The sequence below is a fragment of the Prunus avium genome, chromosome 3, assembly GCF_965620075.1.
Source record: "Prunus avium chromosome 3, drPruAviu1.hap1.1, whole genome shotgun sequence".
Lineage (NCBI taxonomy): Eukaryota > Viridiplantae > Streptophyta > Magnoliopsida > Rosales > Rosaceae > Prunus > Prunus avium.
This window is the reverse complement of record NC_142286.1, coordinates 36,574,472-36,589,427: the sequence shown is the minus strand read 5'-3', so window position 1 is coordinate 36,589,427 and position 14,956 is coordinate 36,574,472. Positions and strand designations below refer to the sequence as shown.

The 14,956-nt window shown below is 36.9% G+C and overlaps 3 protein-coding genes across 3 annotated transcripts; 1 reads left to right on the top strand and 2 right to left on the bottom strand.

The window, feature by feature from the left end:
• Positions 1-232: 232 nt before the first annotated feature.
• On the bottom strand, positions 233-2,171 carry LOC110759090 (uncharacterized). The gene is made up of 5 exons (XM_021961123.2): positions 2,035-2,171; positions 1,868-1,920; positions 1,488-1,638; positions 919-980; positions 233-697 (listed from the first exon to the last, which is right to left on the bottom strand). The coding sequence occupies exons 1-5, from the start codon at positions 2,120-2,122 to the stop codon at positions 407-409; spliced, it is 645 nt and encodes a 214-aa protein (XP_021816815.1). The 5' UTR covers positions 2,123-2,171; the 3' UTR covers positions 233-406.
• A 2,565-nt stretch (positions 2,172-4,736) lies between these two features.
• LOC110759091 (Galactose oxidase/kelch repeat superfamily protein) lies at positions 4,737-7,042 on the bottom strand. The gene has a single exon (XM_021961124.2). The coding sequence runs from the start codon at positions 6,527-6,529 to the stop codon at positions 5,210-5,212; it is 1,320 nt and encodes a 439-aa protein (XP_021816816.2). The 5' UTR covers positions 6,530-7,042; the 3' UTR covers positions 4,737-5,209.
• Positions 7,043-10,717: 3,675 nt separating this feature from the next.
• Positions 10,718-13,878, top strand: LOC110759070 (alpha/beta-Hydrolases superfamily protein). The gene is made up of 6 exons (XM_021961096.2): positions 10,718-11,343; positions 11,477-11,513; positions 11,882-12,118; positions 12,226-12,273; positions 12,910-13,355; positions 13,491-13,878. Exons 1-6 carry the CDS (start codon positions 11,042-11,044, stop codon positions 13,561-13,563), a joined length of 1,143 nt encoding a protein of 380 aa, XP_021816788.2. The 5' UTR covers positions 10,718-11,041; the 3' UTR covers positions 13,564-13,878.
• The last annotated feature ends 1,078 nt before the right edge of the window (positions 13,879-14,956 follow it).

The following is a 14,956-nucleotide window of genomic DNA, read 5'->3' as shown; positions in this document are numbered from 1 at the left end:
TTAGGAGGAGCAACTGATGTTGATCCAAACACACAATTACCAAATTCATTGTGGAATTTTAAGGCTGAGATAAAGACATGTTTTACCTTTTACCATGTTTTGCATAAGGAAAAAACAATAAATTAGATTATATAAAGGAGGAAGAGGGCACAAAATTATGATATACATATCATTACTTCACAGAGGCTAGCTGTATGAAGGCAAACTTAATGTACACAGCAGTTCACTACTTGTTAAAGTTCCTATGCTTGATCAAAAAAAGAAAACAAATAAATTAAACAAGCACACACCATATTCTGTATAGGCTAGCTATAAGGGACTGATCACTAAATATTCCTAGTGGGGGGAAGGGGGCAAAATTGTGAGCCTAGATATATAGCTAAACCAGTTTTAGACAGACTCAATCTCAGTGCTGTGGCTCATGATTGTTTATGGGCGGCTTGCGGCGACCCATTCCATGATAATCTTTATGCATCAGGTTTACTATCTCTCTTGTTGCCTTAAGAAGCCTTCTTGCTTCATCTGCCAACTTATGATGATCATCAGTATCATCATAATTAATAGTCTTTTGATGAGCTCTGATAATTGGCTGCTTTGTCTTGGAATCTTGAGAGTGCTTTGGCTTAAGAACTCTGGGAATTCCAAAACTATTGGCAGCAGCCTTCAGTGTTGTTGGCTCCAATATCTTGATATCGGCCTGGAAAATGTGTATGAACATAACCAAATTAGCACCAAATTAAAAGGCAAAAGGTGGGGCTTTTCTGATGGTAAAGAAAATCCTCTTTGTTTAAGTGTACTAGCTACTACATGCATATCAAAATTTGATTTATGAAAGTTTGTGTGTTTGTGTGTGTGTGTGTGTGAGAGAGAGAGAGAGAGAGAGAGAGAGAGAGAGAGAGAGAGAGAGAGAGAGGAGACCTGTTGGTTCGTTATGTTTTGAGGTTCTCCATGGGAGTTACTTGAAGCTTTACTGTCCTTACCTGCAATCAGACAAGAAATGTCTAACATGAACCATTATTATTATTAACCTTCTTGCTCATCAAAATCAACATCTCAAAATTTGGTTCCAAGAAAACAAAAGTAATATTTGCATCCATTAAGCATCAGAGCGAGAAATCCCTTCCAACATATATGTATATATCTTTTTCTGAATACTAATACATACAACTACACTAGCTAGCTAGCTACTACATGATATATATCTATCACACACATATGTTTTCACTAGAGCATCTGGCAACAACAAGACCGTGAAGACTGATCTAAGATCGAACTTGGGTTTCAATGATTTTCTCAATTGTGTTTTGGAGGATGGCGTGCAGGCCCGTGATAATCAGCACCAAAAGCTATAAAATCATGAGCTGCTTTGAAGTACTTCTTAGCACTAGAAGGGCTAGTTTTACTTTTATAATCTCCGTGTTTACATTTTACATTTAGATCTCCCTTTCCTTCAAAGTCACAATTTCCCTCAGAACTACGGGTTGCACCTGAATTCTTTGATGAAGTAGTCTCTCCATTCAGCTGGCTAGCTGGTCTTGCAGGCTCTAATTTCCTCAACACTTTGTGTGCCGCCATTTTTCTTCCTCCAAGCCCTATGATCCTTGACCCAGCTATTGAAACCCCATCCGTATTTGGCTCCTGCATTCTTATACGGTAATTAGCTTATATATCAAAAATTATACTTAATCATATATAGAACAAAGAGAAACGCTATTCACACTCCTCGACAAGCTTCTTGCACTGTTGTGTAGAAGTGCAAATAACAACGCGATTATAGCGTAGTGTTACTTGACGAGTGCAAGAAGCTTCCCGAGGACTAAACTTAAATAATAGCACAAACAAATCATGGAATAAGAAGTACTCGTACCTTATGACCAGAGAGTATTACAAGTTTCCCAGTCATAGAAAGCTCTTCTTTACCTACAAAAAAACAAGATTGTAATCATTAGAAAATCCTCCCAAAATTTTATGAGAAATCCCTAGCCCTAGCTATAATATGAGAGAAAGGCTATTTATCTACTAGTGTATATCTACCTTGAAGAGCATGTGCAGCAGTAGTAAAGTGCCCTAGAGCATGCATAACAAAAAGAAGCCCTAGTATGAAGCTTGTAAGCTGTAGCATCTTTGTGTAGTTTCCTTCTTAATTTCTAGCTAGAGAAAGTGTAGTGATCTTTAGATTGACAACAAAAAGAGAGGAAAGTTGGAGAGACTAATGTGGGCTTTATAGAGAGAGTTCAAACCCAAGTCAAAAGCTAGGGTTCAGACTACCTGCATAAAATATTTCTCGTGGGTACAGACAGGACTTGGAAGAACACAAAACTCAAAATAATCTAATGAATAAACTATTCAAAGGAAGACAGCGTTTTCGGTTTTCAAAACTTTGAATGTGGTTTCACGAGTTAATTAAACTGAATCTGTAGAGGTTAGCAGGCCTTAAGACCGTACGTTGATGCATATTAAATGAAACTTCATCAAATAGGAAATTTGAAACATGAATTTGGGTTTTTGATTTTTGTGTATGATATATCTCTACTGGCATGCATGCAACGAAGTCATTAAATAAGGTGCTCAAAGATGAGTCATTAACATTACTCTTCTTGCATACGTGGAATAGGTTAGTTTGGTCACGGCAATGTGCATATCACACCTCTTGCACTCGAGTTCGATTCTCCCATCTCGTAAATTAATTAGAGTAGTTTAGATATCGTTTGTAGTATATGATCAGAGTAGAGAACAATCTAGAGTACTTTTATAAATTATTAATTGCAAAGTTTAATTAGTTCAGGATCACTATGAGATATGTTTAAGTGAGAGGAAGGTCAAAGATCAAACAGTACTATTCAGCTTCAGCAGTACTAAAACCAATTATAATTGTACTCTCTTTTTTTTTGGCATTTTGCAAGGTAGATATGTTGGTACTAGTGCATAATCTTCATGGAAATCTTACTTTCAACAAGCTTAACCAAGTTGAACAGTAAAAAGATTAGGTTGAATAGTCAGATATTAGCTGTAATTTTTTATTTAAATGTTACCAAAACAAGCCAACACATACAGTAAGTGAAAATATCATTAGATAATTAATAGGGTCAATCCGAGCTGCAAAGATCTGCTGATCAGTTAGAGATTCGATTCTCACCCTCAATATAAATTTTCAGGGTTCCGCCAAAAACAAAAATGTGTCTTTGTATACAGCAGAATATTCAGACATCAAACACTTCAATATGATCATCAGGGTCTTGAATCATCTCTTCAAGATCTATTCATCCTTTCAATTTTGATATCAAATTTGATGCCTTCAAAGTTCCGTAGAATTTGACTATTCGGTTGTTACAATTTTTCTTGTTTACTTCTTATTATTTTATAACCACGTGATAATTTGCCGTATCTATGTTCGATACTTACTATAAAGAGGGTTAGAAGCTAGCATGCAAGGGATAGTTGTTTTCGAGGCATGAAGAGCATCGCGAGAATGCATCAAATTAAGAGCCTGCAGGACATTTACAAGTGATTTCACATAGAATTACTCAAAACATTTCAGCTTTTAACAATATATGAAGATATTAATAAATTAAACAAACAAGGGGGGTTAGAGTTCCTGAGTGTGTTTGTGTGAGTTGCAATTTTAGAACACGAGGGCGTGACCTCCAACTATATGCTAGTGCTTTCACCTTGAGAAATGTGTTAACATGTGTCATTTCTATGCAAGTCGGTCCGGTCCCAGACATATTTTTATACTGGCCAGCATAGCACATATATATTTACCAAATATTTCCTTATTAACCAAAACCCATGGACAATGGACATGGTGAAAGCCGGCTCCTGTTACCAATATTGTCTTGTCTCCACAATTTGTTTTGATAGTTATCCGAATAAGACCAATTAAAATTTGGACCCAGGTATGTATGTAGTATGTACCAAGTGAAGTGAAGCTTTTGAGGTTTAGGAAGTTGTATGTGCATGTCGCATGTTTGTGTTTGTGTATATGCTACAAACTTGATATAACACACCTCATGATATTGTGATTAGAAGCAGGCTCAGTCTATAGAATATATGTGAAGAGTGTCCAGGGATCCATCTGATTAGAGAACCCAAGAAAAAGATTCCCTTCAGTTAGTTTTTTTTATGGGGGGCTACATCATGTACACATGAACAACATTTTCTTTTTCTCTTTTTTTAAAAAAAATAATTTTTCTATTTATGGCAGAGGAAATCTCTTTCCTAGGCCTATCAAAACCATTCCAAAGCAAAAGCCCCATGTTGCTAAGTTGAGAGCTGCAAAGGCCAAAGGACTTGGATTGAATCTCTAACCATTTGAAAGCGAAGGGTCCATTTTGCTAAGCTAAGGTTGAGGAATCTCCTTCAAGCCCTGGTATAGGTAAGTTTTTTTTAGAGATGTCACGCTATCAGGGCCAGCTAGCACAACCACAACCATAGAGATTGGACTGAGAAGTGCACTGCAACAAGCCCCTACTCCCATAGCAACTTTACTCACTTCGATGAAGTAACTAGTAGACTAGCAAAGGTTCTACCACTTGTATCTATTGAAAAATCAAAAGCTTCAGAACTCCAAAACTGTGTAATGAATCTAATCTGGTTCAAATGAAGAAAATTCCTAAGACTTTAGCCTGGGGAAATGCAACTGATCAAAGAAAAAAACTTATATCACCAAGCAAAAGACACCACCATATTTACACATCTCCAGTAACAAATTGCAGCTTGTGATGCGACCTTGGATCAAGAGCAAATAGCATATCAAATAAATTCTCAGATAATGACTTCATAAAATTTGCAAGGCACAGTAAACTTTTAAATGTACAGGTTGGATGTGTTAATAGTTTCAAAATGTGTACAAGATTTGGAAAAAATTGCCTTCTTACAGTTCTTCCCCCTGACCACGTTCTTTCTCTAACAACCAGCCTTTGCTCAATCATTAGGCATCACAGAGACCTAATATGAGGTAATATCACCAATTAAAGTCTACAAAATCTCAATGACAAAAATTGGTTTTCTGGGATGCATTCATATTGCCAAATCCACGCATCCCTCAAACTCACATGATTAGCCACCAAGCCCCGTGTCAAATCCCTTGAGCACCATATGGAGAAGAAGCAAAGAATGGATCAAGGGAAAAATGCTAATTGGGGATGAGGTCCACTGATAATTCTTGGGCTAGTAAATAAAACAAGAACTGCAAGGAAAAACTTTCTTCTCAGTAGATGGAAGCATCAAATCTCGGCTCATAGAAACAAACCTGGCTGTTGTACGACTGAAGAGCACAGCCTGCAATCCAGGACCACACCTTCTTATCCACGTCATAGAGAAGGCCCTTCCCCTGGTTCCAAGATGTGAAGCAAATCAAGTTATCCTGTCCAGAGCACTCGAATCTCTCAGCTGATAACCTTAACAAAGATCGAAAATACTTTGGAGGCATCCTGCTAATCTCCACCCATATAAATTTTGTATGATCCAATTCCCATATTCTCATACTCTGAAGAGTACTATAAAGACCAATCCTTCCAACTAGAAACAAACGCTTCTGGGTGCCAGCTACCAAATAACCATCCAATAGAGACCGTGGGAACCTAGCTGGAATGTGTTCCCAGTATCCTGTGTCCAACCGGTACATCATTAGGCCAAGTGGAGAAAGGGTTTCCAAATATAGTCTGGAGTCGCAATATGCCATCTTGGAGGAGCAAAGATTAACTGCAGGCATTATCTGGTGAATTGACCAACTATTTAGCTTTGAATCATATACTTCAGTGGGCAACGACTTATTGTCACCATAAATATCACTAGTGGCTATAATTTTAAATGACCGGTCCTTCTTATCAACAACCATTATCAGCTGCCTTTGCTGATTATAATGCATACTTGGCAATGTCCTCCAAGTTTGTGTAAGAGGGTTACAAACCAAGGTTTTAAAACTTAAGCCATCAAGCCCAGAAAAGCAAACTAGACCAGCAGAAGAGCCCACCAACCAGAATGCCCACTGTGGCAAAAATGTGAACGGAATTCTGTACCATGTTTTTAATGGTAAGCTGAAGACTGAGCATTGTGGGGTCTGAGAGTTCTTCCAGAATGTGAGAAGACAAGGCCCATGAGACGGCACTTGCGAGTGGAACTTAAGAAAACTTCTATCTTGTAGAATTGTATTCCACCGTTTACAAACACACCGGAGCCTAAATATCATAAATGGCGGAACCCTAGCTAATATCTCATTCAACAAGTCCTCTGGCAACATTGCCCATATATTATCCTCCATTTGAACATCAGGATGAATTGCTTTACCAAAAGTAGAAGCCGTTTCCTCATCTAGCCCTCGCGGTTTTGTCTTAACCACCTTCTGCCTCGAAGGGCTAGTGTTTCTTGATCTTACACAACCCAAAGGACTCGTATTCCTCGACCCACCACCTCTAAGAGGTGACACTTGCTTTGGGCGCCCAACATCTTTACCAGAACACCCATTTTCCATAGATTTCAGACTTGACGCTGCAGACCCAGATTCAGAAGATTTCCCAGCACCATCCATGGTGGCAATTCCCAAACTAACCCAATATTACTCTGACGGCTTTACCCTAGTACCCAATTGCTGACTCTTAACCCCAAAAGATCAAAACTTTCAATTTCAACTACTAAGTTCCAGCACCAAATAAGAAAACCCATAATTCAAATACCAACAGCTCTAAGAATCATAGCATAGAACCAACATTACAGTTGAGATTAATACAAAAAGCTCGAATCTTTAGTCAGATCCAAAATTGATAATCTTGTAGATTGTAAGATGGCTCAAGTTAAAGATAGAATTTTGTTGAGCACAGATCAATTACCATTACAAATTCAAGCCTCCTTGTACCTTGTGAATTGAGATGGGTTACCTTCGGACTGAGCAATCTTCCATGGCTCTGCTTGGCGAAGGAAGCTTGCTGGAACAGAGATGAGCAAATTCTGGCATCGAAATGAGGGAAAAACCTAGGGGCTAACTTCAAAGACTCTTTCTTTACATTGGTGTTTGATTTACTTTGTCACTATTTGACAAAATGGACAAAATGGACAAGGAAGAATCCACATATGTCTTTGCAGTTGTAATCCGGTGCGAAGTAATTTGCATAGTGCTGATGTCCAGCCAACTAGAGGATGCCACGTCAAAGAAGAAATGGATCAAGGGGCTGATTTTCTGTGTTACTAGTAATTGAAAAAGTTGTTTGACTAATGAGCTATCATTTAGTGGACGGCAATGATTGATGGTTAGGTGTGGTTGTATAAAGAGCAGATAAGCACTGTATTTTTTCCCCAAAATATGAATTACCTCTTTAGCTTTTTGGTGTAGATTATTGGGCTCCACTAAATTGCTTGGTACTTTTGTTGCTGGGCTCCACTTATTTTCTGCTGGTTGTTGAGCTTGAAGGTTAAATCTACAGAATGCACCAAACAAAAGCATTGTTCTTTTTTCATCAAAAAAAAAAAAAAAAAAAAAAAAAGCATTGTTCTTTACCACATGTCAACTCTAGGCAAGGTGCAAGTGTCTCTCTGTCTGTGTTACGGAGTAGCTGAAACAAGTTTGATACAACCTTCATATCTTAATAGTTAATAGAAAGTAATATATAATTATAGTTTCTGTTTAAGGTCCCTTTCTATTTAAAAGACATCAATTCACTAGATGTAAAGTTTAAGGCATGTTAAAGGAAGAAATAGAAAATTGTGTGCGTAAGTTACGTAAATATAATAAGATATCAATACCTTATAACTAATTCATATAATACTCTCGATTTTCTTTTGTTTAGTTCTTTGTACTGAAGCATGATCCTGTGAATTGTTGCACCAAAATAATTGCAAATAGGAAAGGACACCACCAAATTGATGTGTGCAAGAAAATTCATATTTCATAGAGGATGAAAATCTAACTAGTTCCACTATTTATGGCGATGGCTGTCTGTCAAGGCTTATATATGTACATGCATGAGACTACAAAAGAAAGTACTACAATAGTATAATGTAACGTAAAACATGTACATGTATATTTTGTTCATTCTCCTATATCATAAAGTTGCACCATCTTCAGTGTAATTCTTCATTTTTTCTTTCAATAGTTGATGAACATAAAACTCGAGAAAGAATATGAAACACCTTCAATTCAACCATACAGTTTTATGACTTTTGAAAATAAGAGCAAGCAATCTATGAGCTTTTAGTTCAAGTGACTTGCAAACATGCAGGAAAGATCCTAAGTTCAATTCCAACTTCATTTAGCAATGATTGAGTAAGTTTGTCATCTGATACAGACCAAAAGGAGGAAAAAATAAGAAGAAGGATTTCTTCTATAAGAGATGGTTTGAATTGTTATACAGAGAAAGAGAATTTCCATTTCCCCATTTTCTTTTCCTCCTTTTCTAGTGTTCTTTAAGGTTCAAATACAAGTACTCTTTTTGACAACAACTAGGGACCTCTCCTTTGTTGAATTGGATTGGATTGGTTTTTCTTTTCAACCTTTGAAATTCCAACTTCAAAAGGATTTATGTTTGACAGCCATTTCTTTATGAGTTGCTTTAAATTGTGGGTTAAGATAGATTTCCTTTCTTTTTGCTTCTTTTCCTTCATCCTTTGGATCCGAATTTTGCATGTCCAATGTCCATATGAATTGCAGTTGATGACCATAGTTTAAAGATGAACTTTAAATTTGTCATGCTATCACATCGAAGATTTAAAATAAAACTAAGAGGTTTGTAGTTCAAGTAATTAAGATCGTTTATTATTGGATTCAAAGTCATGTGTTCGATTCTCCTCTTCTTTAATATATATATATATATATATATATATTCACACAAAAAAAAAAAAGGAAGAGAAAAAAGAATCCAATACAAGCCCGATACCTCATATGAACTGATTGCAATGTATGCAGTATGCCCAATAGCTGGTTGAGAATATCACTGCTTTCCTTTATTGCATTTTATGCATGTTCCACTGATAATTTAATGATCAATGGACAGAAAATTCGGTACCCAAATAATTACTGAATGTCTCCAGTGGACCTGAAATATGGTGTACATTCTTTGAATAAGTTCAATTCTTATTGAAAAATGGTAGGTATGAAGGATGGCCCATGAAAGGTATAACAACCTGAAAATAAAGAGATGAGATGACCGTCATTTTCATGTTTTATATATGTGGTGCCATTCTTCGAAAGATAATCTTTTTCTTTTCTTTTTTTTAATGGGGGCCAACCTTCAAAAGATAATCTTAAAACCCTTACTAAATGTCAAAGTGTTAGAGTTGCAAACTCTAACCGGAAAAGAGGTTCAAAGTTGAAACCCTAATTGTGATTCATGGCTAAATTATAGTCGATCCATGAGTTTATTGGCTTGTTTTTTCCTTTGACATGAGCAATATTCTAAATTATTATATGTACAGGGAATAGATTTGGACTCGGATATAAGGAGATAGAGTATACTATTTTAGCCAACTGACTTAACCCATATTTCTACGAGTTTATTGAACCTTCAACAAACGAAACAATTCCTTCGATTGTTGACCCAATTATGGGTTGGTTAGCACGAGTCGTTCTATAATAAGGTCCATGTATATGGTCTTGAAGTGATGACCTAGTTTTAGCCGTTGGATTACTTTGATATTGTCAAATTCTTTCACTATCAATTACACATTTTCAGAGATGTGTGATCTGTTTTTAAGGTGCATATATGTAGCGCTCTCATTACAGAATTTTGAAAATCATCACTTCAGTATGGGCCTAGATCAATTTGTGGGCCCAATCCAGGACTCAATCTCTCCATTTATCACAATCAAATGACAAAACCACAAAACGAAATACTACTTTTGAATTGTCAAGTTTGGCCAATGGTGTCCTAGTTTTTTTTAAAAAATTCGGGTTGTTGCTCAAGCTTAAATCGAAAGTCCTAAAATTTCCATGTTTGAAGCGGTCTAAACTTATGGCAATTGGCATAATAAGAATCAATGAGTCAAAGAAACAGATCAGCCTCCATTATTATGTATAATTTCCCTATGAATCTAGAAGGCATGAAAAAAAATCAAATAAATAAGAAAGGATCCCTGAAAAAATAAAAATAAATAAGAAAGGAAGAGAAACGACTGCAATTGCATAGTATTCATTATTAATTTATGATAGTAGAAAAAACTGGCGAACTTTGAATTCAAATTTAAATAAACTACCATAACAAGATGAGCCCTATTATAGGTTTACAAGATTATTTCAAGCTACAAAATCTAGAAGATTTAGGCTCTAATTATACGTCAGAGAGAAATCAGCGTTAACCGTACATCAAACGTAGTGCATGAATGACCGACAACTGTTGATAATTCACGTAAACAAACAACTTACGCAAATTTTTCTCTAAAATGCCTAATTTGACTAGGGCATGTGAGAAAAGAAACACACAAAAAACAGCTCTTGTCTTGGTGTTTTTGACGGACCTGTCCAAAGACGCAAGTCACAACCATTTTCCAGCCATTACAACAGAACCCAAACAAAAAGAAAAAGAAAGAAAAACCTTTTTATACTAATTCCCAAGACATTAAAAACCCAAAAACAAAAAAAACAAACAAAATCATTATGTTGCCAATCTGGCCCTTCAAAGGATTAGTGGACCACGGCTGCCCCGAGAGGACACGTGGCGGGTCAGAATAGCGCTTGCATTTACTTTTCTCTCATATCACTATCACCGGACCTCATTCCCCTCATAAACTTTAATCATTTCACACGTGTTGCCCTCCATTTCCACGCCGGAAAATCCTCCGTTCTTTCTCTGTCACAGCTCAAAAACCCTCTTTACTTCTCACTTACGGCGATTTCAAACCCTAGAATCTCATTTTCTCTCTCACTTTCTCCCTAACCAATCACTTTCTCACTAACCAGTCACCAAATTATTATCCAGATTTTGACGTTGTCGGGAACAACCCTCCCGAATTCAAATGAGCTTACTTCCATGACCAGATTCGTTTAATATAAATTAAAGTTCCGTTTGTTTATATAATTTATTATTGGGGGGGAGTGGCGTTGGGTGGGCTTGAGATGGGAGCAGTCACGTCGTCAATGGCTGCCAAGTTCGCGTTTTTCCCACCGAACCCGCCGTCGTACGGACTGGAGAAGGAGGAGGAGAGTGGGAAGCTGAAGATGACTGGGGTAGGGACCAGGGAAAACGTGGACGTTTTGAAGCTGAAGACCAAGAGAGGGAGCGACGTCGTGGCGGTGTACATAAGGAATCCGTCAGCGAAGCTCACAGTTTTACACTCGCACGGGAACGCAGCTGATCTGGGTCAGATGTACGAGTTGTTCAGCGAGCTCAGTCTTCACCTCCGAGTCAACTTGTTGGGGTCAGTCAAGCGCATCTATGATTTCACTGTTTAATTATATATAGCTTAGTAGTGTGTGTGTTTCCATTTTTGCATAAATATGTGTGTACTTCGAAAAGTTTTGAACTTATGGGGCTCTGTGCGTGCTTTGTAGGTATGACTATTCGGGGTACGGACAATCTACTGGGAAGGTATGGGATTTGGATTTGTATTAATTTGTTTGGATGCCCAGAAAACGTAGCTCCATAGAGGAGGGGAAGCGAAACTGGAAAATGTTAATTTGATCGTTACAATTCTCTATATTTGATTTCACTAGGGTTTCTTTTGTCAGAGGAAATGAAACTTCAATTTGGTTTTGTTACTTGGGGTTAAAGACACTTAAAGCGCCTGATGCACCCCATTGTTGAGTTTTTCATCCTGCTTAATTCATTTTTTAATTAGACAAAATTCTTCTTTCCTAGAGACCAAATTGAGCATTGGATAAATGAAAACAAGTCTTAGCTATAATTGCTTAGGAGAATGTTCAAAATGAGATATATATCTTTTCCTTTATGGACAGCCGAGTGAGCAAAACACTTATGCAGACATAGAAGCTGCATATAGATGCCTTGTGGAGAGGTACGGTGTGAAGGAGGAAGATGTTATCTTATATGGGCAATCAGTTGGTAGTGGGCCCACTCTAGATCTAGCAACCCAGTTACCAAGATTGAGGGCGGTGGTTCTTCACAGTCCGATCATGTCTGGTCTTCGTGTCATGTATCCGGTGAAGCGGACATACTGGTTTGACATTTATAAGGTTTTTAATCTTTATCGATTGCTCAATTTTAGACGATTTGGTTCAATTTTCTCATAATATTTGAAGTGAATGCATGGTAATGAGAGTTTGGCCTATTCATGGTGCAGAACATTGACAAAATACCCTTGGTCAGTTGTCCTGTTCTGGTGATTCATGTGAGTACCTCTTTTTCTTTAAATTGTATGCTCTATTTCCCTAGAATTTTGTGAATCTAAATATGGCAAGTTATTCTTTTGAAAAAATATGGCAAGCTATTAATGTACATTGATGGCATAGCAAATTGGACTTATGTGTACACTGATGCACTAACATTTCATGTCTGCTTTTTGTTAACAAATTTGAACAGCCATTTAATGCGTCTAATTGGATACTAGGATAGATGTATTTTTTAAACTCATTGTGCCATTTGGTACTACGTTCTCCAGAAAATAAGTGAATGTGGACGTGAAGCACCATATGGGCTGTAAATGATCTTAACACAGGATGATGGCTTTTGCCTTTTTTTTTCCTTAAAAGAAGGCATGAGATTTATTTTGGTATGAAATTAAAAGACTATTAAATTTTTTTTTTTCTCATTTCATCTACATTAAAGGTAAGGTCTGAAAAAGGGATGCTCTTTTGGTGTCAAACACACATGCTTTGGCTGTCTTTCTTTTCCAATTGCCAGTGTACTTGTTGATTACTCTGATTGCATAGCATATAGAGTGCAATCATTGTCTTAAGGTATCATTAAATGTATGGCTTAGTTATCAGAAGCATACTTATTTTCCAGGTTGTTTTGTTCCGTGCAGGGGACGGCTGATGATGTTGTGGATTGGTCCCATGGCAAGCAGCTTTGGGAACATTGTAAGGAGAAGTATGAGCCATTATGGATAAAAGGAGGGAATCATTGTGACTTGGAGCTCTACCCACAATACATAAAACATGTCAAGAAGTTTGTATCAGCTGTTGAGAAATATCGACATCTTAGAAATGGATTTGGGCCAATTACGGATCAACCAGAAAATCCACGGAGAAGCACTGACATTAGGGAGAAATCTTGTTCCACTACAGATCAAAAAGAGAATTCTAGACCAAGTACCGACCATAGAGAAAACCCTAGGCTAAGCACAGATTGCAGAGAGAAGTCAAGGGCCAGCACTGATAAGAGAGAGAGATCAAGAAAGAGTACAGATCACCCTGAAAAAGCAAGTAATAGCATGGATCAGCCAGAGAAAGCACGAAATAGCGTTGACCGGTTAGCTATTCATTAACTAGTTTTTTCTTTTCAATCCATACATGCTTTATTGTTCAAAGTTCAATCATCCACAATGTAGCACAGATACATACAACTCTAGTTTTTCTGATTGTTGAAATTTAACCTTGGTGGCAGCTTTGGAGAGATGTTCAGATCAGTCGGATTGTGCAATATTGATTGTTTTAAGCCCACAGCTACTAGTGCATGAAGAGACGAGATCAGTTCACAAATTGAATCTGTATTCTACCCCGCTTCTATTTATTTGATTGGTTAATTGGGTCGTTGGTGATAGGATAAAAGTCTCTAGAGGATGAGAACCAACGATGTAGCATCTGCATTGAGAATTCAAGTATTGTCTACGTCAAGAAAGATGTACTCATCATGGATGGGGGCTTGAATGATAGGATAAATGTCATTGTTTCTCTTTCTTAGAGGAAAAAATAGGAAGTTTATTAGACCAGGCAAATTATGTATCTCAGTTAATTCTCCAACTTAATAAATCTAACCCCCCTCTCTCTCTCTCTCTCTCTCTCTCTCAAAGTCATGGATATGCCAAAATTTCTGATTGGCTCTTTGTTATCAAACCCCAGAATGCTACGAATACTTTTTCACTTTCGATGTAGTAATATGAAAATATGACAAGAAATAGCAGGCAAAAGTTAGTACAATTCAAGTGCCATAGAGTTTGTTGATGATGTGTTTTTGTTTTTTGATGCAGGATGTGTTTATTGCACTTGCATGCTGAGACTACACTCTCTCTGTGTTATGTTGTTGATTGTCATTTAGAATCAATTTGAGATCAATGATTTTTGCTGACACTCTAAAATGTCATATTTTTGTAAATTGTAGCCAGGATTTAGCACTAACTTCTTCACGTCTTGCTGTGAGCATGCTCTTACCATCATTTTCGTTAGTGGTTAGAAACCCTATTATAGTGACAAAAAAGAACCATTGTAAATTTGTAATATGGTGTATCTCTTGAACTTAAAACATAGTCTTAGGGTGTTATTATCACATTATCATGTGGCATTATTAATTAAAGTACTAAAATGTGAGCAAATGACAATGTTTATGTGTCATAAACTTTGGGTATAAAATTAATAAATACATACACGTGTTACAACATAAGTAAATTAGTAATATTATGTGACATTGTGAGTGTCACACCAAAAAATAATTTACCTAGTATGAATTTATTTATTATTTAAATAATATACCCACCTTTTAACGCATTTTGAAAATAATGTACCTAATACCAACAGGAGTTGGTCCAAGTGGAAGGGGCTTGGATCCTTTAAACAAGAGGTCCTGGGTTCGATCCCAGGCGCTTGCGAATAGAGCAGACTTTGTTGGGAGAGGTCCCCGCTTTGCGCCCGATAGTACCTCGAGGGTTAGTCCTCGCAATCGTGCGGGGGATACCTTGGTTTTCACCAAAATAATGTACCTAATAATTTATAAAAATAATTTACCTATTATCAATAAAAGATAATAAGTAAATTATTAATAATAAGGGTAAATTGACATTATCAATAAAAGATAAATGTGTAGGTACATACCGTACAAGTAAAAAAGATAATAGATAAAGGCGTAGGTACATGTCA